The 26,302-nt window shown below is 38.8% G+C and overlaps 1 protein-coding gene across 1 annotated transcript in view; it reads left to right on the top strand.

Moving 5' to 3' along the window:
- Positions 1–5,459: 5,459 nt before the first annotated feature.
- LOC102303074 (VPS10 domain-containing receptor SorCS1) overlaps positions 5,460–26,302 on the top strand; it is a gene marked incomplete at its 5' end in the record, with an annotated part of 48,178 nt that continues 27,335 nt past the window's right edge. Inside the window, 5 exon segments of the mRNA XM_005914144.3 lie at positions 5,460–6,100; positions 20,854–20,921; positions 23,047–23,146; positions 23,340–23,498; positions 24,846–24,919. Coding sequence (XP_005914206.2) covers positions 5,460–6,100; positions 20,854–20,921; positions 23,047–23,146; positions 23,340–23,498; positions 24,846–24,919 — 1,042 coding nt within the window.

The following is a 26,302-nucleotide window of genomic DNA, read 5'->3' as shown; positions in this document are numbered from 1 at the left end:
AGATAGATAGATAGATAGATAGATAGATAGATAGATAGATAGATAGATAGATAGATAGATAGATAGATAGATAGATAGATAGATAGACAGACAGACTATTCAAATCCTAGGAAACAGTTTGAATGCGAGCATATATAATTGATAATTACAAGTGTGTGTCACAGTTTGTGGTTCTGCAGTTGGAGGCTGATGAAAAGCTGATCAAAACCGTGACTCCCACTGTGTTGAAATTGTTTGCTTCACCCAGCTAAAGAATAGCGATCAAGCTTAGCTTAAACATTCTCTGAGAACAGTTTCAAATGTTTATCTAGTTGGTGTATAAAAATCATGTGGTATTCTCTTACTTGAGAGCTTCTGTCCAGTTGTAAATTACCATGATGATGTCTAAATTAAGCAACAAAAAAAGAAAAAGACACATCGCTTTAAGGAGGGGATGCTCACCAGGACGCCTGGACATCTGTCACTACAAAGTGAAGTGGACATGAAATACTTCTAAAAGTTTAATTACAAGCTACATCAGGAGAACTCCAGACCTGCTGTGCCAACATTTCAATATTTCTCTCAGATATTAATGTTTACAGCCAGCGTGCCCTCAACTACAGGTTCAGCTTTTTTTTTACTTTTCCCACTTTCTGGTTCCTCAGACCACCTAAAGTCATCCCCCAGGAATCAAATTTGTTAATCTAATGGTGGGTTGAATCACCTAGACAGCAGTTTCCAAGGAATCCATTTTTATAAAAGACAAAAAAAAAGATAGAAGGAAAAAAACCATGGGGCCATTGTCTGCAAACATGCATGAATTTGCTATCGTAAAATGAACTTTTTCATAAAATGAACTCTCTTTTTCCTGCCTTTTTATGAAGTGTACCACATAAAGATGACATTTGTTAAAGGCTATACACTCACGCAGAGAGAACTCTCATTCATTGCTAACATTTCCTTTAACTCCAACAGGCAGGTCCGCAAAAACATAATTTAAAAGATATTTCATTTCTGAAAATGGATGCATATTCTATTGAAACGGGATATTAGGCTTGTACATAATGTGATCTTTGGCTGGGTTTTGTTCCAAAATAACCTGGGGAGGACACCTTTGTCATCATGGCTGCAATAGTAAACGTGCACTATGGATCACTTAAGGTAAAAAATTCTTTACATTTCAAAGACTACACTGACAGTCAGCACAGAAGCAAATTACTGAGTCCGTGTCTAAAGCACATCTTATCCAGAAATAACTCTAGGTGTTGTTGATTACATTGTTTTTTTTACTAGCAGACCTGAATGTAAACACATTTTCACTGTACAAGAAATGATGCAGTCAGTAATGAACGCCTTCAATATTGCACAGTTGCTATCCTCCTCGATCAGTTTCTGAATGCTAATTAGCACTTGCATTATCTTTTAATATTTAGTGCCTCCATAGTGTAGTGGTTTACACATTCGCGTAACATTCGTCTAACAAGCAAAAGATTCTCCCATGTTTCCTATGGGAGGAAACATAAATCCCTTCGGATGTGAAAATCTGTCAAATCAAAAACATGTGGAGCTACCTGCTGCGGTGACCCCTTGTGAATAAGGGAGCAGCTGGAAGCAGCTCTGTTGTCTTTTTAAATTTTGTGGTTATTCAAGTCCTTCTAAGTACTTCAAGTTTGGACCTGTAATGTTAAAATATTCAAATTAATGCATGATTCTCCAACAAAAAATGAATGCAATGATAAAGCAGGTAAACATTTACTCAGTACATTTGTCTCACACTGTAAAAATACCTTTACTACCCAAACCACTTATGAAAAAGTAGTCCAAGCTACATAATTGTTGATGTTATTCTTTTTGTAATTTAAATTATTCTGCTCCTAGTCCTAACTGTAGCTTTCAGCTAAATTTCCTGAGACCAATAATGGGGTCAGATCAAACACACTGTAGTTAAGCAATAACATCAATGCATCTGGCTCTCTGGCGGGAGTAAAATGAGGAAAACTCTATGCCCTGTAGCTCAAAACCTTTATTTCTTAGCATTTCCTCAAACTGTGTGAAGAATGAACTCTTTCAGATGTGGATTAATGATGCTTTTGTGATAATATTAGGCTGCTGTTGTTGTCCTGAGCTCCAATAAGGCAGATTCTGCCCACTGAAGGTTAAGCAAAACATTAGGAAGAATGAAGATTAACATAATGGTGAAGAAGTATGATAATAGGGAAATCCAGCTCACTGATTACTAAATTTGTGCTGAATAACTAATGGTTTTAAATTAGACCTCATATGCAAGAACCGAAGGTCAGTTAATTAAAGCTGCACCCACCTTACCTGAAATAAGCAGAAACTAGACTTCAGTACACAAAGTATGCATGTGGTAGGTTTCTGTTACTTACACGTTCACAGCATTTTACACACTGCTTCACTTCACTCACAGCAAAGCAGACACATCAAATCATATATTTGAACGATCCACTGAAAGGTTTGAGCTATCAATTGTACATAGCCTATAGCATTTCAGCGTTTGTTTCAGCGTTTTACCTTATCTCTCAATATTGTAATTGAAATCATTATTTGAAAAGGTGATTTTCTCTTCCTGGTGCCCCCGAGGTGTGTTCAGCATTAATTAAAGTGGATGTCTCAGGTGTCCGTCATCGAACTGAGCTCGGCTATTCCTACCGCAACACCTTATAGCGAGGCACGAGTTGCTGCATAACACGTCTGCACAGCAGCTACACTTTTTTTCACCCCTTCTCTTTTATTTTTAGACGATCACATTTTCATTATGTACATTGAATTACTGTATGCAAAAAAAGGTTATTTTTCTATGGCAACCGTGTGTGACTTTTGCCATATACAGATACTGTTGCTGCCACCCAACACTTTGCAGCACTGAAGGCTTTTAGTTTGAGCAGAAGGTTTTAGACAATGTTCTGTGCATGAGTAATGTCCTGACTGTCTTTGCTCCCTTTTTAAAGCTATTATGAGGACTGGAGTAATAAGGACAGTTGTGAAAGTAAACCAGACGTCAACATGGAAAAGACTAATTTCAGAGATGCCCTATACAGTGCTCTCTTCTTCTTCTGCTGAATTCTATTTAATTAAAAACACGGACTAATCCAGCAACATAGATAGCTGTCACCTCTTTCCTTTGTGTGCTTCTCACACTGCCGGCTCACAAGTTCCCATCATAAAGGCAGGAGCTCAGGGAGCATACGCAGTTTGTATTCAGTCAGTGTGACAGGCAGCAAAGCAGCAATCTTGTCTGTCGAAAGACAATGATTCCACTCAGCTGCCATGTTGTGCACACAAATGTGCTATACGACATCAGTCCCGAAATCTGTCACCTTGCAGTGAAATTTAAAGTCTGCGAACAAGTCTAAAAGATCCTCCGCGGATATTGTTTTTTTAATGCACAATTTATTTTTGCTCTCTTTCACACAAAGTTGGCTTGTACTTACCACAGTTTTTCTTTTTCTGAGACATCTACAAGTTTTTTTTTTCTTACACTTCATCCTCCTACCGTGGCTTCAACAATGCGTAAAGAAAACAAGACTTGCAGCTCAGGGTTTAATGATTAGTTGGCTACTGGTTTATCCACAGAAAATGACTTTCTCCCTGTGACACAACTGCTTGTTTCATTTATATGAGCTAAAATCAAATGACCCCTGGGTTTGGGAGATTTTTTTGAGATCAAGCAAGTAATTTCAGAATGTCACCTTAGACTAAGATATTGTCATGGCCTCTTTTCACTATTTTCTGATTAAAACATTTTTGAATAATATGACAAAGTAATCAGTAAACGTAATAAATCTGCTAAAGTGGTGATGCTGAGGATAACTTTTTAGCATCATCTATCACAGAGACGTTACAAGCAAAACAAAGGCAGGAACTGCTTATCCACATCTGAACTAAGCAGATAGGTCAGGCATTATGATCACTGCATTATTACTGTGAACTTGACAAAGTCAGAACAAGCACAGAAACACACGTGTAAACTTGTGGAAGTGTCACTCACACACACACTCGTACCTAGAGAAAAAAGAGACCAGTTTTTTCCATTTTTAAAAAAGGTGTTCTGTATTGAAACAGTTGGACTTTGCTTGAGGTTTTCATTACAGTCGAAAGTTGAGGTTTTTAGCCAGTGTTCTCTGTGATTGAAATTCTCAGTCAGCCATCAATCTGCATTATAGACTGGTTTCCCCTTGTCTGGTGGGGGCTAACTGAAACAGATTGAGACAGCTCTTGCTCACTGCATCACTAATGGCTGGCAATGAAAGACGTCTCTGTGCAGTTGACCCGTATGTGGAACAGGATCACGTCGCAGCTCAGAGCGATGGGGAGAACGCAGCTCAATATAGGGAGTCTCTTCGGCATCACTCACCAGTCAACAGCATCCTCATCCTATTGACTAAATGTTGCCCAGAAATAGAATCTAATCACAGAGTTTGGACAGGCTCTAGTTCTCCTAATGGTCCACCATTAGCTGACTGGAACAAAGCCCAAAGTATAGAGAAATATAACAATATATTTTTGCTGTATGCACTGCATGGCAATAATGGGATCGTTATTATTGCCGTGACACCTGCGCACTCTTCTGTACTTATAGTCAACAGCAGAGATCAGAGATGTAGCAAGACTGATTACTCACTCACCTCTGCTTTGAATTCTTCTCATTATTTCCTGTTATTCAAGCCTCCATTAACCCCAAGAAAAGGCCACAGAAAACAGCAGGTAAAATTTGGGGAATATGCATTTTCTCCATTCAGCTGTATTGAATGGATAATACAGGAGCAAAGCCTAAGTGAAACTATTTCCAGCCCATTTTGCAGGCAAGCCACAGCCAGGACTTTACCTGCATGACATAATTGACAGTGAACACAGGCAATCTTGTTAATTGATTACTCAGACCTGCTAATGGAAAATGCAAAGCCTCATTGTATCTTCCATAAAGCTCCTGTCAGTAACATTTCCTCACAAAGACTGCCAGTGGCAGACCCACTAATGTTTCCAGACTTCCCCCCCAGGGACCCCATACATCACCTTTCAGGCTGTTTTGATTCTGTGCATAATTACCAAGATATAAGATGATTATTAAATCAAATGTTTTATAATGACATACTATCTGTCACACTGTTGATCAGAAATAAACTTAAGTTACACCCAACCCCCTATGCTTGTTTTTATTATTTTGTTGTTCCTTCTTCTTCTTCTTCTTCTTCTTCTTTTTTTTTGTTTTAATCCAGGTTGAGATGATGATGCGGGGTATCGGCCCCGCTCCCCTCTTGTGCAGGATTCAGCCTCCAGCTCCTCCTCTGATGCATCGTTTGCATCAGTACTTGGGAGCACTTGTCCGCGCGCTGCTGCACCTCCTCACAGTACATTCAACCACTTTACCAGGTGATGACAGACACTCGCTCAAGACTAAAAAAATGATATGTTTTTAAGTAGGAATCAACGTAGAATGGAGACGCGCCTCGGTCACTGCCTTTTTATCATTTTCTCTGAGTGGATTTGGATCTTTACCCTAACTTCCATCCTGGGCGGAACAAAAGCGGAGGTAAGGTGCATTCCGTCTTGCCAGCTGCCGCTCATTTCCGCAGCATTTCCCCGGGAACTCTCGGCGCTGGATTTGACAAATTTTGGAGAGGCAACAGCTGAAGAGTTTCTTAGATTTACCGAGGGGTCGGTCACCCCCCGAAACGAAAGGCACTACGATGCAGAACTGACCGCGAGCGAAGAAAGTTCGTCCAAAGTACAGCCACGGTTTGGGGGAAATATCTCAAGTTCTCTGCATAAAGGCGCCCCAAGCAGTAACCAGAAACTTTCCCAATCTGAAGTGTCTTCAAGCGTGTCCTCCCCCTTTCTCAGCAATGTAACCGAGAATAACACAGACGATGGGGGAAATAAAATTGGTGATGTGACGGAAAACGAGGACAGGAATGTGACCAGTTGGAGACGTAGTGCGAGGAGCACAGAGACTTGGTCCGGATTCAGACCCGAGGGCGGGGAGGATGCCTCGGTTTCGGACCAGGAGGAGTTTCACCTCACAAGTTCGACATTTGCGCTCACCGAGGACACGGCTCATAACCAGGCGATGGTGCACTGGTCCGGACAAAACAGTAGCGTAAGTAGTTAATGTGCTCCAGATTTACGCATGGACCTCTTTTTGACGCAGTGTGGTCATCATTCATCCACAGGTCTTACGTGGCAGTAAGACTCATTCAGATGCGTCTGAAAAACGCGATGAAAGATTAAAACTGAGAGCTTGCAGAATTTAAAGGAATCAGTCTCTGCCTTTCAACCTCTCCCTTGCTCTCCCTCTCTCTTTTTCTGTCTGTCTCGCGCACGCGCACATACACGGGCACGCACACCCTATTTATGCTGTTGTTTATTGATCGGCTGACTTGGCAGATATGGTAAAGAAAAAGAAAATAATGTTAAGGGGATTATGCCCCATTTGCTCTTTTGTGCGTGTTTCTCCCATTTAGTCACTCACAGAAGCTCATTTTGCTTTTCCCCGTTTTGGTCAGTCACTCATTTGTAAGTTCTCTGCATACATATTATTTGCAAGATTAAATCAATTAAACTATAATTCTCCTACCACCCATTATATAAGAATGGCTCAGATAAAGTATAGGATGAAAGTTATAATAGCGTAATAATTAAGAATCAATATAATTACAATCATGCAAAGAACCTAAACCTGGAGTCCTTTAGACTAAAAGAGAAATTAAGGATAAATGAAGCATGAAATAACATCATAATACAATGACATGCTAAAATAAGGACTTGGAGACAAATGGATTTACAGGTTGAAAGATAACAGAATGCTCAGTGGGGGTTATTCCCTGATATCCAGAGGGACATACTTTCTACAGTTTGGACAGATCCAATTTTCTTGGGTCTGATTGTGGTTCTGAACTTCAAACAACCTACATGGAGGATGTGAGTAAATGTAAAGACACTTAAAACAACAGGGAGCCTTGAGGATGGAAGCTGGTGAAACACCGTCGTGCTTTATAGACAAACAAGTTATTTAATATCTGTAAAATATATATGGAGCTATACCGAGTTCAGCTAAAACCAGAATCACTCAGTGTTCTCTTCTTCTTGTTCTGGTCAATATCACAAGCACCCGGATTTGAATGATTTATAATTGACAAATCAAATTCTCAGCAAGACCACTGAAATACACAATAGGCTTGTCTAGTCTACTGAGAATTAAGCACAAACTGGGTTTTTGATATGGCAATATTACTCAGCTGAGAGAATTCCAATTTTATGGTGTAATATAATGCTATGATCAAAGTCCAACACACTCTCACTAATGTCTTTTGCTTAGGCTTGAACTGTGGAAGCAGAGAGCTAAGATTTTTGGACAGTACATCTCTTGTGGCCCTGAGGCAAAGCAGAAGTATTTTTACCTTGCTTGTCTTTCATGAGTCTCACAAAGTTATTACTCATCAGACTTATTGTATCATTTGGCTGCACGGGTGTGCATAATTCTGTGTCATCAGCATAGCTGTGGAAAGTTCCTATTTGAATACATTACCTCAGTATTGCTCTGCTTTGACTTTAGGGCAGTTACACCTATTGGCTTTTTTGCTCATAGTTCTGATAAGGATCCTCTCTCCTAAACACTAGTTAGGATGCCAGAGCCAACTGGTGGTTAGCCGAGTTTAGCAGTAAGCCTGGAAACGGGGGAAACTGTTTCCCCAGCTTATCCAAAAAGTAACTGGTATGATACATCTTGTCTACAACAACAGCAGAATTTTTTTGCTTTGTGGGGTGACTAGAGTGATTTCTGAACAGTTTCCTCCCAGTTTGTATTCATTATGCTAAGCTATAAGCCTCACAGCACACAGTTTTCTACCTCTTGCCAGGAAAGTAAATAAGCTTATCATCCATAATGCAGTATAGTTACAGTATACGATGGGGAGTATCTTGGGGTACCAAAGATCCAAAAGTCACACAGTAATAAAAAGTGATTAAAGTGCTTTTTTGTGTATTTTTGTCTGCTTTTAATTAATAGTATTAGTTATACTCCAAAACCTATTAAGTCATTTTCAGCAGGATTTGGCACTATCGTCTTCACAGTTGCATGGCGAACTTTCTGCTTCAACAAATTTCCCCCTTATACAGAATCTCATCTCGCCTACTCACAGTCTAATGTGTTTGTGTGTGTGTGTGTGTTACTTGCCACACCCTCTCCCCTTCTTTCTCTCTTTCTCCATGTGTGTAAGTGGAGGCCAGGTGGTCAGTAAGAAAACGTGTACATTTTCCAGCTGGTCTACTTTTTAAAATAAATCTATTTAAAGCAGTAATCTATTTCAAAATGAAGCCTTGTCCTAATTAAACATCTTTGCTTAATCTATTAACACTTACAGTTTAGTCATAAGGGCTTTAATCAGATTCCCTGGAAACAAGAAGACATTTAGTGTCACACATCACAGGCCTAAGCAACCTTGTCTTACAGGCTGAATAACACATTTTGTATTATTGACTGTCATACAAAGAAAGAAGAACTGTTTAGGGACCCATGTAACTCAGTTTGTATGGGAACCTGCTTTGAGAATTTACACAGTTATCACATTATATTTGTCGTCCATGACATTATATTTTTAGTAGTGCTCAAAAATGTAGATATTTGTTTGTTGTGCTTGCTTGAAAACTCTGACATATAATAACTGATGAAGCATTACATCTAAAGAAATTCAGTCAGTTTGTACGGTTTGTTACACACATTGTCCGAGCTTGATGTCGACATGCCTTGATATCTAGTTTTTCTGTCCAGCTCAGGCAGATGCTTTGGTACTTATTTGCTGAAGCCTAGTTGATGGATGGTGCCATTCATTTATCATTTGTCCAATTATCACGGTTCACAAACGAAGCTGCAACATTTTTCAGCTTTTCAATCAACACAAAAAAACAGACAAAATCAAAAGTAGTGCTCAGTCCACGCTGCTAATTCATGTGGTTGTTGTCTGTCACATTTAGCATTTCAATACCAAGGCTGCCTTCATTAGAGTTGAACAATTTAACTGTAGCGGTTAATTAGCAAGCTTCAAGGACTCTATTAAGAAGAAACTGCAATAAATTGAGATATATTTGAATGTTTGCTTCACGGTGAATTGTAGTGTAGCATTAAATAACTTTCAATGGTTTACCTGCATTAGATTATTTCAATAAACTCTTCAGCACTGGGATTTTGAGTGGAGCCAAGGGCACAACGTGTTTTGCAGGAGGAATTATAACAGCTTAAATATCCACAGGTGGATAGTGTTTGATAAACCATATTTGCGTTAGACTTTGTCGCTCTTTATTTGAAGAAACGAGGTGTGTGTATCTCCAACAGGCTGCTTCTTATAGTCTGCTTGCATCTTTTTCAGTGCACTGGGTCTCTTCCAACACGTCCTCCGGATAAACGATTGTGATCAATCTGTTGTTTCAGCCGTCATAGCACAAGTCATCACCATTCCTGGCTTGAGACAGGGACGCTGGAGTAAGACTGTCATCTAATTTTCAGAATTTGCTTTAAAATAGAGCCTTTTAAAACATTAAACACATATTTCAAAGTTTCATTTTGTAGGTTATAAGGGTGCCTAAAGGTAGCGACTCTCTCATTTAACAGCTGTTTTCCAGGGGAGGACTGTCTCTTCTCCTCTGTTCAGTAAAATAGAAAAAGCATCTTAGCTGAGAGCTTAGACTGAATTTTGGAATCTACAATATGGATAGAAAAATTGTGGGTAAGGCTTACAGCAAATATTTCAGGTCACTGGCTTATAGAACATGTATAAATTGGACAAAACGTATACATCCACAGAGCACAGGTAAACCAGCGATATATAAGGTAAATCAATGAAAACTTGCAGTTTTAGTCACGCTATATAAAATACTTATTTTAAAAACTTGCTTGCTGTAATTTATAATGGATCTTTTCATGGCAGCCATGTGGAAAATCAGACTGGAATTTTGGTGAGCAGTGTTGGTAAAAGTGCAAGACAGGTGACCAGAAGTTAATCAGGTAAATAATCGGGCATCGTGAGTCCCCATCAACTAAACATTTAACTTCAAATGATGTGGAAAAATCACAAAAACTGTGCGACAGAGGCATCACTGCAAATTACTTCTGCAGAATATTGCAGGATTGGGCTGTGTGGGTCGCACCCAATTTATCTGAACAAACGATGTGTTAGTTTAATGTTGAACGTTGTAATTTTAGAGGGTATGATGTTCAGGTTGCGTGTTGTCCTTGTGTTCGAATGGCTTCATTCAGGTGCTCTAGTTTCCTCCCACAGTCCAAAGACTAGCAAGGTGAATCGGAAAGTCTAAATTGCCTGCAGGTGTGAAAGTGCTTGTCATTCTGTTTCCCCTGTGAGGCTGTCAAACCTGTCCCAGGTCTTACCCAGGTTACACTGGGATACGATCCAGCATCACATGACCTTGAAAACATCTGTTCCGTTTTATTTTCACTTTATCCAGCTGTTACACAGAAGAAGAAGAATGCAGGATGCACATTGTGTTATTTGTTTTGTGAAGGAAAAAGTTAAAAGCAGAAAATTATTGATAGTATTGTTAGTAGAAAACACATTTTCCCCCCACCCTTCCATATTTTCAAGGTCAGGATAGGGAAGAGTGCTACGACGTCCAGGAAAATTCTCAAACATTTTTGTCCAAAAGAATGCTTAAATTACTAGTAGATAGGTAGAGAGGCTCCTAATAAATCTCCCAGTCCTTGAGCTTTTCAGGGGTTAAGACATTTAACGTGGTTCATAACTATTTTATCATGGTCAAGCTTGAAGCCTTCTGTGCATGTAGTGTTGAATTTCTCTGTGCTTCTCTGCTTTGAGCAACCTCGAGGAGAAGCTTCGCAGTTCATGACAATCTATATTTTCAGCTTTCCCATTTTTGTAGAGGGCATCCTCCTCTTCATAGATCACGTTCTTGATAGCTTGGTGCGCAGCTTCTCCTCATCTGCCTCATTGAGTTTTTGGTGAATTGTCTCATCCGCTACTGCGAAACTGGAGGCTGGCCAGGTATGCAGTCAGTCACCAGTTTCATCCGAGTTTTTAGTCGTTTCTATGACTCACTGACTGAATCACAGATAAAATTTTGTCATTCTCCAGTTCCACTTTATGACTGTCTTCTGTGTCCTTGAAAGTCAATATGGGTAAGCATCACTACAGTATCTTTTTAACTGTAATGTTCCTGAGCTGAGTCTTTGTGTATGTTAGGTTTGGGCTATAAGAATGATGAGATGAGCAAGCCATTTGTTTATTCACAGTCAATACAAACATCTGTCCTATAATTCACTTTTATATGTATATAAATCTCTGCTGTTACATGGAAAGCGTGAGTCTACCGCACCCCAACTACATAAACCTGAAAACGGAAGATAAGATTTAGGGTTACAGATATATTTAAGTTTGCCAGCACCTGTTTTTTTTGAGGATAAATTATCAGTTAAAGATGAGGTTATGTGGTTTAAGTCATACTACCAGTGTGAATAAAATGATGTGATTTCCCAAGATAATTAAGGAATCAAAAGCAAAATGTTGATGTTAGAGCACTATGGAGGTATGTAAATTAATACATCAAAATTAAGGCTGGAAACTTCATGCTAATCAAACAAACAAATAAATCTTGAGGGTGCTGAAAAACGTGAAAGTCATATCTCTTTCCTTTCTAACTTCCAGGCCTCTTCTTCTCTGTTTTCCCATATATACCATCATCCCGGAGCCACAGCGAGAATACTGTGTTTGCCCAAAGTGCGATATTTTCAGTACAAAGCTGGCCTTACTCAAAGAAAATGCTAATGTATCAGCACCAGGAATATGCAGGATAAAATTGGATGAAATAAGCAGTATATGGTGAAAAAAAACTGTTGTGTGGACCTGAAAAAACAGTCAAAAATAAGCGAGACGTGCAAAGTGTTGGAAGGAAAGTAAATAATCATATTTACCAAGATTTTGCATTTTTGGTTTGATGTAAAGGACAGGAAAGGCACAGCAAACATACAATATGCCATGTTTTTTAAGAAAATGAGCACACGGGTCAGAAAAAATTCAGCGGTCTTTGGACCTTACCCAAAATTAGCTCATCATTAATAAATGTAATAAAGCAAAAATAATGCTGTCATTCTTTCTTTCTTTAAATCTATACTCATATAAGTCAATGCTAAATTAAATCTTAATGAATAAACAGTGACGTGAAAGGGATTTATGACTTCACATCTCCCTGTTGATCAGTTTGACACAATTTCCTGTCCCACTTCTTTCAAATGCCATATTGAAGTAATTACAAAAAAAGTGCAGCTTTCTCTGCAGCAAACTCTAATCTGGATCATATTGCTGCTGTTCTGCCATTTTTATTTGTGCTGGGTTCAAAAACTAGTCCGGTCATTAACACCTTTCCACTATTTTATCTCACCTATGTAAATTCTGTCTCTTCAGCAAAGCATCACAAACAGCAAACAGCCTGTTGACATGCTCAGACATCCTCAGACAGCCCACTGACCGACGCAGCCAGAACGGACCTCCACCAGCTCTGCTCACTCCTGGCTGGGATGTGGAGCCCGAGGGGCTTGGTGTAACATTTCGGGAAGGGAAACATCACACACATAAATAAATTCATGAAATACATAATGATAGGAATCGCAACACCATGACTTAGCATAAGACAACCGAAGACAACAAATTCATTTTTCCTGACAATTTATGGCTGTAGTACTGCCTGTACTGCATGGATAAACAGAGAGACTGATTTTTTAAAGCTCAGCACTGCACAGAAACTACTGGCAGGATGAGTTCAGCTCTGCCGAGCCACCAAGCCTTCCTGTGGTGAGGTTCTCTTACGCCTTGAAATCCTGCTGAGTGTGTTTTTTTTTATTGGCAAGCTGCGTTCCCCTCCTGGGTTTCCTTTCTTCTGCACCGAGTGTGGTCTAACAGAGCAGAAATTCCAAATTCAAATCAGGTAACGATCTTATTCTAGACAAGGATAAAGTTAATTTGCCGGGAACAATGCATAATGAGATCTCACCTCTTTCTTTGTTATTTTTTTCCTTTTTTTTCTTGTCACAGACACATCTTTTTGTTTGCACTTCTTTTTGTTTGCTTAAATACAACTTATGCTGTGCAGGTCCATGCTATTGTTATGTGTGCTCTGGCTGTTTCCACTGTGACTCAGTGTTGTTTCATGAGCAGCTGCTAAAGCTTCAGAATAATTGGAGTACCAGTTGGTAAGCAAAGAGTTGGCCTATTCATTTGCACAGATATCTTCACAATTAATGTTAAAATTACCGCTATATTGTTGAAGTGCTATTTGAGTTGTCGGCTGCTTGGTGTGCCTCAGCGCCTCAGTGCTCCAGCTCAAACACTCTGCCAGTTGGTTGCTGCTGTCAATATTCTTTTGTCGACCATTGCTCAGTTTGCACCTCATTTTGTGGTTCAGAACACTTTCATTTTACAGTGGCCACCTGCATTACTTGTTCATATACCATCTGGCTGCTTCAAGAAAAGCCTTATAATCAAAACCATAACTTTGATTTGCTCACTCGAGCTCTCCGTTTTGGATTTACAGTGATGCATTTTGGCAAACAGAAGGATCAGCTGTTTTACTTTATTTACGTCAGAGGAAACATATTGAAGAGTCCAGGGAGCTTTTAGGTTTGTCAACACACTGTCAATTTTTTACCTTTTCACTCAGCACTTCCAAATTTCAAAGTGAGTGCTGAAGATTTAAGGGGAGTTTTGAAAAAAAGAAAAAGAAAAAGACAAATCCTCCTCGCACAGCGGGCGTAACTTTTTGGCTGAGTTGGAAACCTACCCACTTGCTGTCTAATCTTGCTTGCATTGATCAGACCCCCTCCTCGTGCACACTGACTCACAAGCTTAGCATGCTGCTGCAACCCAGCTGCTGGACTAGCCTGGGCGTTCATTTATGGTGAAGAAGCAAATAATGCGAGAGCGTAAGCTGAAAGAGTAAGGAAGCCGTTTCAGATGACTTGCCAACCGAGCTTCTACTTCGACACAGTTCCGTTGTCTCGGCAAGAGAAGTCCAATAAAGTCACATACTTGCTGCTCTGCTCAAAAGCCGAAGCTGTAATGTGAAGCTGCACTTAAAATGCTGATTATTTGATGTTTTCTGTCTGCCAGAGGAACACAGTACTGCCATCAGGCACATCATAGATGAACTTTATTTCTGCAAGAATGAAAGTAAAATGTGCATCCTTGTTAAAGCAGCGGTCAGAAAGCCTTTACTTAAATTCCCAAGCAGCACATTTACTCCGATTAACACCTTCTTGTATTTATACATCATTCTCATCAGGACACGGATAGTTTATGTTGTGCAAAGTGCTGTTGAGCAGTTACTTCATAATTTATGATTGCAGTGACCTGCAATCCATGGGAAAGCCAACAGCCCTGACTTCAAACAACCTAGCTCCAGCGCAACATCTGCTCTACGAGGAAATGTTGCCTTTGTTAATGAAATGATATAAATTGATGTGGCAGACAAAAGGCTCTGTACATTGTGTGTCTCACTCAGGTGGTATTGAAGTGTATGACGGCATGCCCTCCTGCAGGCTTTTGTTGCCGTGCAGTGTGTCGTAGGGCAATAAACACCCTAATAAAATTAGACAATGCTTTCTTTTTTGAAGGTGTTAAATGATGCTGTTTAATGTGGTAATTTCATAAAGTGAAGTTTCATAATTTCTGCTGTGCTTCCTCTGGGAGCTTTGAATTTGCTTGCTAAGCTTTGTTTTTTTTTTTTTCATTTCTTAAACAGCGTGCACTCTAACATTGTTATCACCTCTGTGGTGTGGATATCTAGGTGTTCTCACATTTCTTCTCCCAATTAGTTTGCCTTATTTGTGAAAATCAGTGCCACCAGTTGTCACACCTTTAAGCTTCATCATTACGCAAAATCTTGATGCCCTATGACAACATGCAGTAATTAAATTTGCTTAAATTGTGTATTTGTGTTAACGGCGGATCGTATGCTTACTTGTGATGCGGATGTGTTACATTTGAGCATGCAGCAGGGAAAAAGGCTTCGACAGTGACCACTTTTTGATGTGTAATATTTGTCTTTATTATTAATATTCCAGTGAGTAACTCCTGTAACAACTGCTTTTATGGAATCATCCATCTGTTTAATTGCTGTGGCGAAATGTGATGACAGTTTTATTGATGAGGCGTCTTAATTCCAACAGCTGATAAGGCCTGATCAGCGGGTTGGTTAGAGTAGGAATGAATTGCAGTGTGCACTCTGTTGCTCATTTCATTTGTCTCAAGTGTTCATCCTTCAGTAACCGAATCCTCACACTGCTTTCTACCACCACACCGCCCCTACCCCTCCGCATACAACGCCTTCATTTCCCACCAGTAATCTCTTCACCCTAAGCTCTTTAAGTCACCATTAAGCCTCCATTCATTCTTATATAATGATCAAATTCATCCCAGGCCATTTACCTTCAAGGTTTAAGATTTACAAAGGATTAAGAGTTGAAAAATCAATTTGCTTGCACTTGGATGTCAAGTAATCCACTTTGGAAACATGCTGGAGTTACTGCAGCCTATGTGCCACACCTTAGCTGCAGGAGTAGGTTGAGGTTGATTTGCAGTGTAAACATGCGTGGTTTGTCTGGTGGTACACGATCTCGATAAGCACTCTGCAAAAGGTTTTGATTATTATTATTAAATCTGTTATTTAGACACTCACCTTACACATCACGCGTGATTCATTCACAAATAAAGAAAAGCAAATGCAAGGTTAGTTCAAGATAAATAAATATAACCTTTTAAAATGTTTTTATTAAATCAGGGAATGTAGTTTCCTAGCTTTTTGCAGCTCTTTCCATTTATTGACAGCAAAGTATTTAAATTCAGTTTTTCCAGTGCAGTATGTGAACAAGAAGTCCAGCTAATGTTAAAATTATTAGCAGTCCTGGGATTGGACATCCCAGTGTTTAAATTTAATTAAAGAGCATATGCAAGCAAGGAGTTTTTACAGTAGGACAGTAAATACAATCATAGAATGATGCTATCTTTTCTAAGCTTGTTCATGTAAAATATATAAAAAACAATCCCCACTGTGATACACACAATCAAGAGGACTTAAGGTAGATGAAGAAGCTTGCATGTAAACAATATCCCCATAGTCAAGTGCAGACAGATTGGTGAATGATTTTACGACTGCTGAATGAGAAGCAAGATTTGTTTATCTGCAAAAATCCAATTTTTGATTTTGGCTGTCTTGGTCCACGTGGGCCTAAAAACTGATTCCAGCATCCAGCCACTGTTGTAAAAGTATTTATAACAACAGATTCAGTTTTATGACCATGAATTGTTTGAATATTGACTATAGAGCTGATACTTCTTTATCTCCTCCAAGGAGGTTATGTGGTCTATCTGTTACTCAAAAATAATTCAATTCAATTCAGTTTTATTTGTACCAACAACAGTCACCTCAAGGCCACTGATGTTGTGCTTATATACAGTTGTATACAGTTGTTGTTGTTATTTAAAGCTGGTAAAAACCAAAATGAACCATTCCACCTACCAACCTGCATAAGTCATAAACCTAAATAGAGTCCAGTAACATTATCTATATGGTTATTGTAAAGCTGAAGCTGGTTTACTATTCAGCTATTCACCATTTTTATTTTGTTGTTTGTTAGGTTTATTTATGATCAATTTGCTGTTACTTAATAATAGTTATTATAATGTGAGGGCTTGAGTACATCAAGATCTGCTGCGTTCAGGATCTAGCATTTCAGTTTCTTTTTCTTTCATTTATCCATCTGTTAATCTATAGGTGCATTTCTATTATATCCATGGGAAAAAATATTCTTCACCATTTGTTTCTTATTCACCCCCTCTCCCCTTTAAAACAAGGGAAAGGACTGAACCAAAGCCAGAGTACAATATGAGCCAAACAGTGAGTTAGAGAGTTGTTTTACCCCCAGGTAGCTGACACCTTTGTTCAAATTGAAAGGTAAAAATGTGCTAAAACAGATTCTTTTACCATTTTCAGAGGATAAATTACCATGTGTTGTATTCATTAAAAGAAGAGCCTTCATCTGGTGGTTTGAAAAAGCAATTTAATAGCTTCTGTGACATGTTAAGCACCTTTCTGACACAGACATGCCAACAAAGTGAATATTGTATCACTTTATTGACGTGTTAACTGCAGCCATCAAGTTTCACCTTACTTTCAGCATCACTCAGAATACAGGACTCTTTTCCAGCCAGCAGGAAGGTAGATACACATGACATTTTGCTGTAATCCTGGAGTCTTTCCAAGGAAATGCATAAAGTTAATTGCCATACAGAAGAGGGGGTGGGAGTGTAATTTGTCCTAATTTTCAGACTGCTGCAGGTTGTTTTATTGTGTATGACAGTGTCCATGAGGCTATGACTTTTGGAAGGCATAAAGGCCATTTTATTGGAAGACCATAAATCTCTGCAAGCCAGTCTGGACACAAAGTTATAACAAGCTGTGAGGATTATCTTAGAACTACCTCCCATAAAGAGAATTTTTATACATTCAGCACAAGGTAAGAGCAGAGTCAGAGTTTTCTGTCTCAGCCTATGCATAGGGGGAATACAGTCTGGAAAGAAAGTAAAACCGTGAATTTACAATTTACTGCATTAACGGTGTGGTGTTAGGTAGAGGCAGTGGGCTATTGGTAATATTCATAATATATCAGATAATGGGGTTTTCTCTTGGAGAAACATAAATTTGCTGTTTAGAGGTTATATACAGTAATTGCAAATATGATATCTCTGAGAGGATCTTTCATTCAGCTCAGAGTAATTGTAATAAAATATTAACTGATCTGTAGACAGCTAATCAAAGCAAATGATCACTGATTTCAACCCCAGTCATATAATGTCCAAAGTAAACTGCAATCGCATAATAACACAATAATAACAATAACAATATGTACTTGAAAAAAAGTCCAGAATTTGTTGAAAACATAACTACGGTTCTCAGCCGGAAAAGGGTGGAGTGCCCACTCCGGGTCGGGGATGAGTTCCTGCCCCAAGTGGAGGAGTTCAAGTATCTCGGGGTCTTGTTCGCGAGTGATGGGAGAAGGGAGCGGAGATCGACAGACGGATTGGGGCTGCAGCTGCAGTAATGCGGACGCTGCACCAGTCCGTCGTGGTGAAGAGGGAGCTGAGTGTAAAAGCGAAGCTCTCAATTTACCGGTCGATCTACGTCCCTACCCTCACCTATGGCCACGAGCTCTGGGTAGTGACCGAAAGAACGAGATCGCGGATACAAGCGGCAGAAATGAGCTTCCTCCGAAGGGTGGCTGGCCTCTCCCTTAGAGATAGGGTGAGAAGTTCGGCCATCCGGGAGGGGCTCAGAGTAGAGCAGCTGCTGCTCCACATCGAAAGGAGCCAGCTGAGGTGGTTCGGGCATCTGACAAGGATGCCCCCTGTGCGCCTCCTGGGTGAGGTGTTCCAGGCATGTCCCACCGGGAGGAGGCCCCGGGGCAGACCCAGGACACGCTGGAGAGATTATATCTCTCGGCTGGCCTGGAAACGCCTTGGTATTCCCCCGGATAAGCTGGAGGAGGTGGCTGGGGAGAGGGATGTCTGGGCCTCTTTGCTTAGGCTGCTGCCCCCGCGACCCGGCCCCGGAGAAAGCGGATGAAGATGGATGGATGGATGGACATAACTACTGTACATGAATTTTGTAGTTTTTTAAAAATATGTAAACCACAGTGGATTTTAATTAAAACAATTGATATGTAACCAAAATGCATATTTTTAGCTTGATTTATTTGTTTATTTTTTGTTAACTAATCGCAGCCATTTGAATACTTAGTCTTCCATTTGCACAGACTCAAGTAACAGGGACTGGATGACTGCCTGTCTAATGCTATGTTTCCTCCTCTGAGATGCTCTGCCAGGCCTATACTGCAGCCACCTTCAGTTAATGCTTGTTTGTGGCTCTGTCTGTTTTGTACATAATAACTGAAAGCATTCTCTACTGGGTTGAGATCAGGTGACTGACTCGGCTATTGAAAAATGGCCTTGAGAAACTCTTGGGTTGCTTTGTAGTATGCTACAAGTCATTATCCGTTTGCACTGTGAAGCACTACCTGATCAGTTTTGCACTATTTTTCATGATTCATCTTGGTGCTTCTATCAGCAGTCACATCAACAAACACGAGCAGTCCAGTTTCATATGCCCATGCCATAACATTACCATGATCCACCAAATAATGTGGTATGCTTCAGAACAGGAGCTGCTGTTCTCTCCTTCTCTATACTTTTCTCTTCCCATCATTCTAGTACAAATTCATCTTGGTTTCATTTGTCCAAATATGTTTTTCAGATCTGTGCCTGCTCTTTTAGGTGTTTTCTCAGAAAATCCAATCTGGCCTTCCTGTTCCTGAGTGTAACCAGTGGTTTGCACTTTGATTGTCTAAACCATCTGTATGCCCATTTTTGAAGGCAGGTCTTGATTGTAAACCTCGGCAATAATATGCTTACCTCCTCGAGTGCTCTTGACTTGTTAGATGCTCTGAAGTTGCTTTTCTCCCAAACCTTTTGCTATCTCTCTGTTTATTTTGTTGTTTCAACCTAATTATGGTCTCGCTCGCTTGCTGTGACACGTCTTTGCATCTACAGTATATTTAGGAATTATAAGCATATAGAGAACAAACTTGATTTGACTTCATATTGAATAATTTAGTTTTGAAAAATACTATTTTTTTTTTTTTTACAGAAAATATGGTACATGATTCACCTGAAAGTGCACATTTATCAAATAGAGATGAAAAGAATTTGTTTGATTTTAACCTGGAAAATGAGTTCTGTTTGGCCTTTTTATATGCAAAAGTTTAATAAAAAAAAGTTAAAAATTCCTGTTAATATGATGAAGTTCTTAGTCATCATAGGGAATGTCACCCCAAATGCTCATAACACTTGATAATTAGAAGGTAGCGGTGAAAAGCTCAACAAGATGCCTCAAAAGGCTTCCCGAGAGAGTTATATGAGCTGCTGGTTTTATGATTCCCTAGTGCACAAAGGGCACTGCTTGAGCAGTTAATTTGCGTAAAGGATGAAGGGCACCATGTGAACTGCTGTTCACGTGGTGCCCTTCATTAGCTCACAATGACTGTTTAGCAGACATTATTTTTATTTCTGCATTTGTTTCTGCTAAATATATATAATTATATGTAAAACCGTTTCTTCACTAAAAAAAAGTAAAAAAACAAACAAGTAAAGAGCATGTAAACACGCCTTCATGCATCAGTAATTACATGCTCATACAAACACACTGGCTTTGATTAAGGTTTGATACGTTCTGAGAAAAGCAGGCAAATGATATCCCACAGCAAGCCGTTTATTAATATTAATTTGAAAGACAGCAGGAAATCTGTAGTTTTTATGTGTTTGGTAAAGCCCTGTGAACTGTAAACCACACATGTAAGTGACATTTTTTATGACTCTCTACAGAATGGATGTCCTATATATTTTTAAGGTCTGCCTTTCTATGCCAAGAATAAATTATAGTGTTTACTGATTTATTCATTTAGTCATTGCTCACCAGTGGTTGCATTTCTTGGTCCTCTACTCTGTCTTAACAATATATAGGTATATAAAACGCAGTATATCATACATATGTGATCAGATTTTTTCCCTTGAGAATATGCACAAGGCTTCATGGCGTACGGGGGTAGTGGGTTGACAAGGCATCACGGTTTTGTTGTGTTTTTAATAAAGCATTGTCTGTCAGGGAGATTAAAAGACACATGCATGGGCGGCTTTTGGTTCGCTATCTGACACTTTGTGGCTGCTATTGAAAACTGATGATACACACCTTCACAGCTGGTAATCTGTTTGATCTGTTTTCTAGGTGATTCTCATGTTGACAAAATACTACGACTTTAACTCTGGCAGAGTAACGGAGAGTTCTTTATGGAGGTAAGATCTCCTCTCTGATATTACGCTCTGTAGTTATACAGCAGGACACATTGATGTTACTGTTATGTTGATGTTAATGTAGTTGCACACTGTTTGGACCCTTGGAGAGATCATTTAACAGCACAAAAGCATTAACACTGAATCATTAACTTAATGTCATTGTTGTGTCCACAGTGACGCAAGTTACTTTCCTGTCAGTAAAAGGTGAAAGATTTAATTTCGTGTAATAGAAGTTGGTAAAGTCTACACTTTGTCATCAAATGCCGAATCTATCCATTTCCACATATTTATGACAAGCATTTAAATTTTTGTTGTTATTAAAAGAAGTGCCCATTAAAATAAATGTTGACAACAAAGAATTTAATTAAATGGGAGGAACACAAATTACTGACAGAATAGTTGAAGGATGAAGCTTTAGCTTATCGTGCCTATCCTTTATACAGAGCAAATTTGAAATGGCAATGCTTTTCTAACTCGATTTCATTGAAACAAAAACCAAATGAAAAATAATACATTTGAAACAAATGGTAAACAAGGACAAAAGCGAATGTTTCACAGACAATAGTAATAAGGTTTTACATTTGTTCATCACCTGGTTTTTGGAATTTAAAAAGAGAACTACACAATCTTAATTCCTTGTCATACCTATTCCACAATGGTTACACCTATTTGATTTAACCTTTGAATACAGTTTGGAGGTAGATTATTTTGTGCTTTGTATATTACCAGTGCAGTGTTGAGATGGACTGAATAGTAACATTTTAAGGCATGTAGTTTAATGAATAGTTGCATGGTTGGTTTATGGTTGCTTTTTAAGTCCTGTAGTATTTTTCCCCTGTACCATACGCACTGTATTAGCTCTTGTTTTGAATGTGTTTCTCCACACCTCCACACAGTAAGTAATGCACAGTATGTATAATGATTTTGATTTATGTAAAGTTTTATGTATATTTAGTTTTGGACCTTCATATTTTTACATTGTTTATATTCGCCTAACAAGTGAAAGTTCAATCCCTTTCAACTTTGGGAACATAGATCTGTTTGGGCTTGTGTCAAGAACGGCATCTGTCGTAACAAATCTGCCAAATCTGACATGTGGAGTTACCCGCTGTGGCGACTCCTTTGTGGATAATGGAGCAGCCAAAAGTGGTTTTCATATGAACCTTCCAACATCATTTATATACAATTATCATGCCCGGAAATACATTTTTCTTGCCCTCTTTATACTTATAAATTTACTTTTTTTATTTGCCTGTTACAAAACATCCTCTGCTTTATTTTGCTTTAATTTAGTGATACCGTAATATATTTTTTTAATTTCAGCCATTTTCTTTCAGTTTTCTTTCCACTATATTGTTCCAAGTGTTCCTAGGGAAATATAAATTAATCATCAGCAAATGAAGTGAATTTTAACAATTCAGACATGTTACATGTCATTTCTATACAGCATGTTATGTTGGTGTTTAACACAGTCATCAAGAACTGAAGAAACAAAGTGATTTCCTAGTTATTATCATTCTTAATTCATGAAGTTTTGTGCAACATTTCAGTGTATTCTCTTGCCAGGATATCAAATACTGGTGTTTATCCTCTAAGATATCCTAAATCCACAAGTTTTTTTTGTATTATGCAGTGCAACGGCTATTTTTTACTGAAATGTCACCAACCACCTAAAACCGATATCTATTTTGGTGAAAATAATAGGTATTCAAAATGATATCTGAAATAGTGCCTTTGTTTTGAGATGAAAAAATGACTTCAAAACCCCATTATTAAGCTTTCAGGCAAATATGTCCTTCATTTGATTTCTAAAACACGACAGAGTGGTAATTAAATGTAAGCATCAATAATAACACAATAATAACACTTATAATACCACTACTAATTAAAAGGAATAATAATATCATGTCTCAGCCACACATGCAACACTGGATTTATTGTTTATTTTAATAATTAAAAAAATCTCCATTCATTTAGCAAATTGCTTCACGACTTCTGCTGTGGTAATTTTCTGCTTCCCTGAAATGCTTAATGATACCATCAGCATCTTAACTAGTAGGTGTTGCGCTGTTCTTCTCTTCTCTCCAGCAAAACCCATTTACTTTGTCCTGTAATTGAATTTTAGGTCAACTGATTATGGGACCACGTATGAAAAGCTCAATGAGAAAGTCGGGACAAAAACCATACTGAGCTACTTGTATGTCAGTCCAAACAACAAGATGAAGGTAAGTGTGAACGTGCATGTCGTGTACGTGGATTCATAAGTCTGTCAGCAGGGTTATTATGATTTTTACCCTACACAGCCCTGCAGGAGTCTGTGCCTTGCGTCTGTTGCACAAGCACTCTTTAAGCCCTGTGGAATGGATGCTGTCATGGTGGGCTGCTGATTCCCCTGTCTCTTGTCTTGTCTTGTCTTAGATCATGTTACTGACCGACCCAGAAGTGGAGAGCAGCTTGCTCATTAGCCTTGACGAGGGGGCGTCCTATCAAAAATACAGCTTAGCCTTTGATATCCTCAGCTTGCTTTTTCACCCCGAGCAGGAAGACTGGATCCTGGCTTACAGTCATGACCAAAAGGTAGAGTGTAGCTGTCAGATGGCATGAAATAGTTGCAATAAAATCTGAAAATGTGACAGAAAAACATCTCCATATGAGAATGTGGGCTGTTGTATACAGATTACTTGCTGCTTTTTATTCTTTTGTTACTTTTACTTGAATGTTCTGCCAGACTGACGTCACCGTGGGGTCACATTGCAAGTAATCTCTCTATAAAATGATACAGAACATAGGTTGCCTTGATGGCCAGATGCATTCATTTTAATGCCAACGTTAACTCTCATAACATGGTCTTCACAAGCACAGATATCTGCCGCTTCTGCAGCCCTTAACAGGTCATAAGGTGCAGCTACAGACAGCTCTGAATGGATGTGTCCTCAGAAAGCACAGGGGAAAGTTAACAAGTTAGACACGCCCAAACAATGCACAAACTCACTCACACACAATAGCGAGCATAAACACACACCCTCCATTACTCTGTGTGAGAACCCTGCTGTCTGCTTTACTCAAAACCAGAGGCATCAAACTCGGACTCCCAGCCTGCTATTGGAAGACTTGATTTTCAGAGAGAAAAACGGTCAAGGTCTGAGAAGTGAGATAAATGATGCAGGGAGGAAGATGAAAGCTGAGTTGAGAGCCACAGATGGGTCAAAATAAAGATGCTCCAGAGACGTTTGCCTTTAGGTCATTCTGTATGTCTTTGTAAAGCTACATTTCAGTGGTTTTCCTTGTTCCTTTTATCGCAGCTATAGCTGGGTTTCATTTTACATTTATTGATTGCCTGTCATGTCTTTTAAAAGTTGTAAGTACTTAGATAACTCAAAAATGATATTGCCGATCCTTGTAAGGCTGAGAGCTTAAGATGCACGCTGCTCAGTCATTAAGGAGAGATGACAGGCTTTCGGACTGCTTGAACACAAGTAAAATGGCTTTATGGAGAAAAATTACAATGACAGCTACAAGATGGATTTTAAGATGTCAGGTAGGAATCCTGCTGTGTTACTTTAAGAACAAGACGCTGTGGTTTTTAACTCAGAGACCACTTTGTATATCACTTCCCTCTTATTTAAGCCATCACAGTAGATATACACCATTCCCTGTTTTATTTTTAAAATCTGGCTTCTAAGGGTTACTGCATTTTTACATGAACTGGTGGATCTCCGCATAAAGCATGCACTTAGTAGTGCTGTATTTTTTTTTTAAAAACAACTAAAAATCTTAATGCCACAAAATTTAAAGTTTTGGCAGCTGCTTGGAAAAAAGTTGGACATAAATCTTGAAATAATCCTTTTGGAGATTCTGAAAAAAATCATCTTTATACTGTACCTCATGCCGTAGACATTTGATTAATGCCTTCCCATTTTTCAGCTCTATGTCTCCGTTGAGTTTGGAAGAAGATGGCAGCTTGTGCATGACAATGTCGTCCCCAACAGATTCTACTGGTGAGATCAACATCCAGTCATTTGTCATTCTGGTAGAAACATGCTGCATTATTTTCACACAAAATATGTAAATTGAGTTGTGTGCATTTTTAGCACTCTGCTCACAACAGTAGTACAGAGGGGAATGATCAGTCAGCAGCTTGTTTTCAGTAATGACAAAGAAAACAAAACATTAATGTTATCAAGTCAGATTTAAACCTAACATCTAGAGTCTCAAGTGTGCCATTTTTTTTAAAGTTTTAGCTCGGGCCTGCCATTTTTATTTTGTCTTGTAACGCACTTTGTGGCTTTGTTTTCAAAAGTGCCATGTAAAGCATTTTTTTTAATAAAGATCTTTGTAGGAAGTGCCTTGGGTTATAGAAAAAACAACATGTTTGCATTTGTCCTTTCAGAAATGGTAAAAATTAATTAAACTTAAAGCCTTTTTCTTTAAATAGCAAATGCCAAGCAAGGTTTCCAGGAAGGCAGAGCTTGGCTTGTATTTATAAATATTTTATATTTGCTTGTCGTTCTTTTTATTTTTTACATAATGCGCTGTGTCTAGTTTACACACACTTATAAATATTTGATCCACCGAATACAGTCTCCTCATGAAATATTTTTGGCATATTTTTGGATTACCATATTATGTTACAAATCAGGGCTTACCCGAACATTATCCATCAGGTTTTCTTTTTTTTTGGTTTCCTTTCTTTCTTTCTTTCTTTCTTTTTTTGCATGCATGTACCTGATGCATAGAGTCAGGACTGAGGTTGTGTCCTGGGGCTTTTGAGCTTCTCTTAGGAACCGATACAGGGACTATGGTCGCTGATATGTGTTAAATTTATGACAGTTTTTATAGTAGCTGGCTTCACACTCTTCTCTAAATAAATAAATAAATAAAGCCATATTAATCAGGAAGTTTGAAATGACGTACAGTGGAGTGATCTGCAGGTTTTTGTTAGTCTTAAATCATGTTGACAATATTATGGTAAATACAAATCTGTAGGGAAGAGGTAATGACTAAGTAGAATTCAGGGAAAGTCATGAAAAAGGCATTTTAGTGCCTTGTTTAATGATGCTGATATTTTTATCCTCAAGCCTCATTGCTTATGGTTGTTCAGGAGAAATAGTTAACTTTCTAATTTGTTTTTTTCTAGTCAATACAATTAAATGCAGAACGATGGACATCTTTGGGTTAAAGGTACTTCAGTTTGCAGCTAGGTTGGAAAATCTTCATAAGCTAAAACTGCTGCATGAAGTAAGCCCACAGGATTTACTGTGTGTGTGTGTGAGTTCGGTATTTATTGTGTCAAACTCCCAGCCCACAAGGACTTAAAATACACTAAAAATACAATTTGCAGTGGTGAAGGAGCTTGTCACACAAAAACATTTTATTGCCAA

The sequence above is a fragment of the Haplochromis burtoni genome, unplaced genomic scaffold, assembly GCF_018398535.1.
Source record: "Haplochromis burtoni strain Fernald_Lab_line unplaced genomic scaffold, NCSU_Asbu1 Contig_7, whole genome shotgun sequence".
Classification (NCBI taxonomy): Eukaryota; Metazoa; Chordata; class Actinopteri; order Cichliformes; family Cichlidae; genus Haplochromis; species Haplochromis burtoni.
This window is presented reverse-complemented; position numbering and strand designations above follow the sequence as displayed.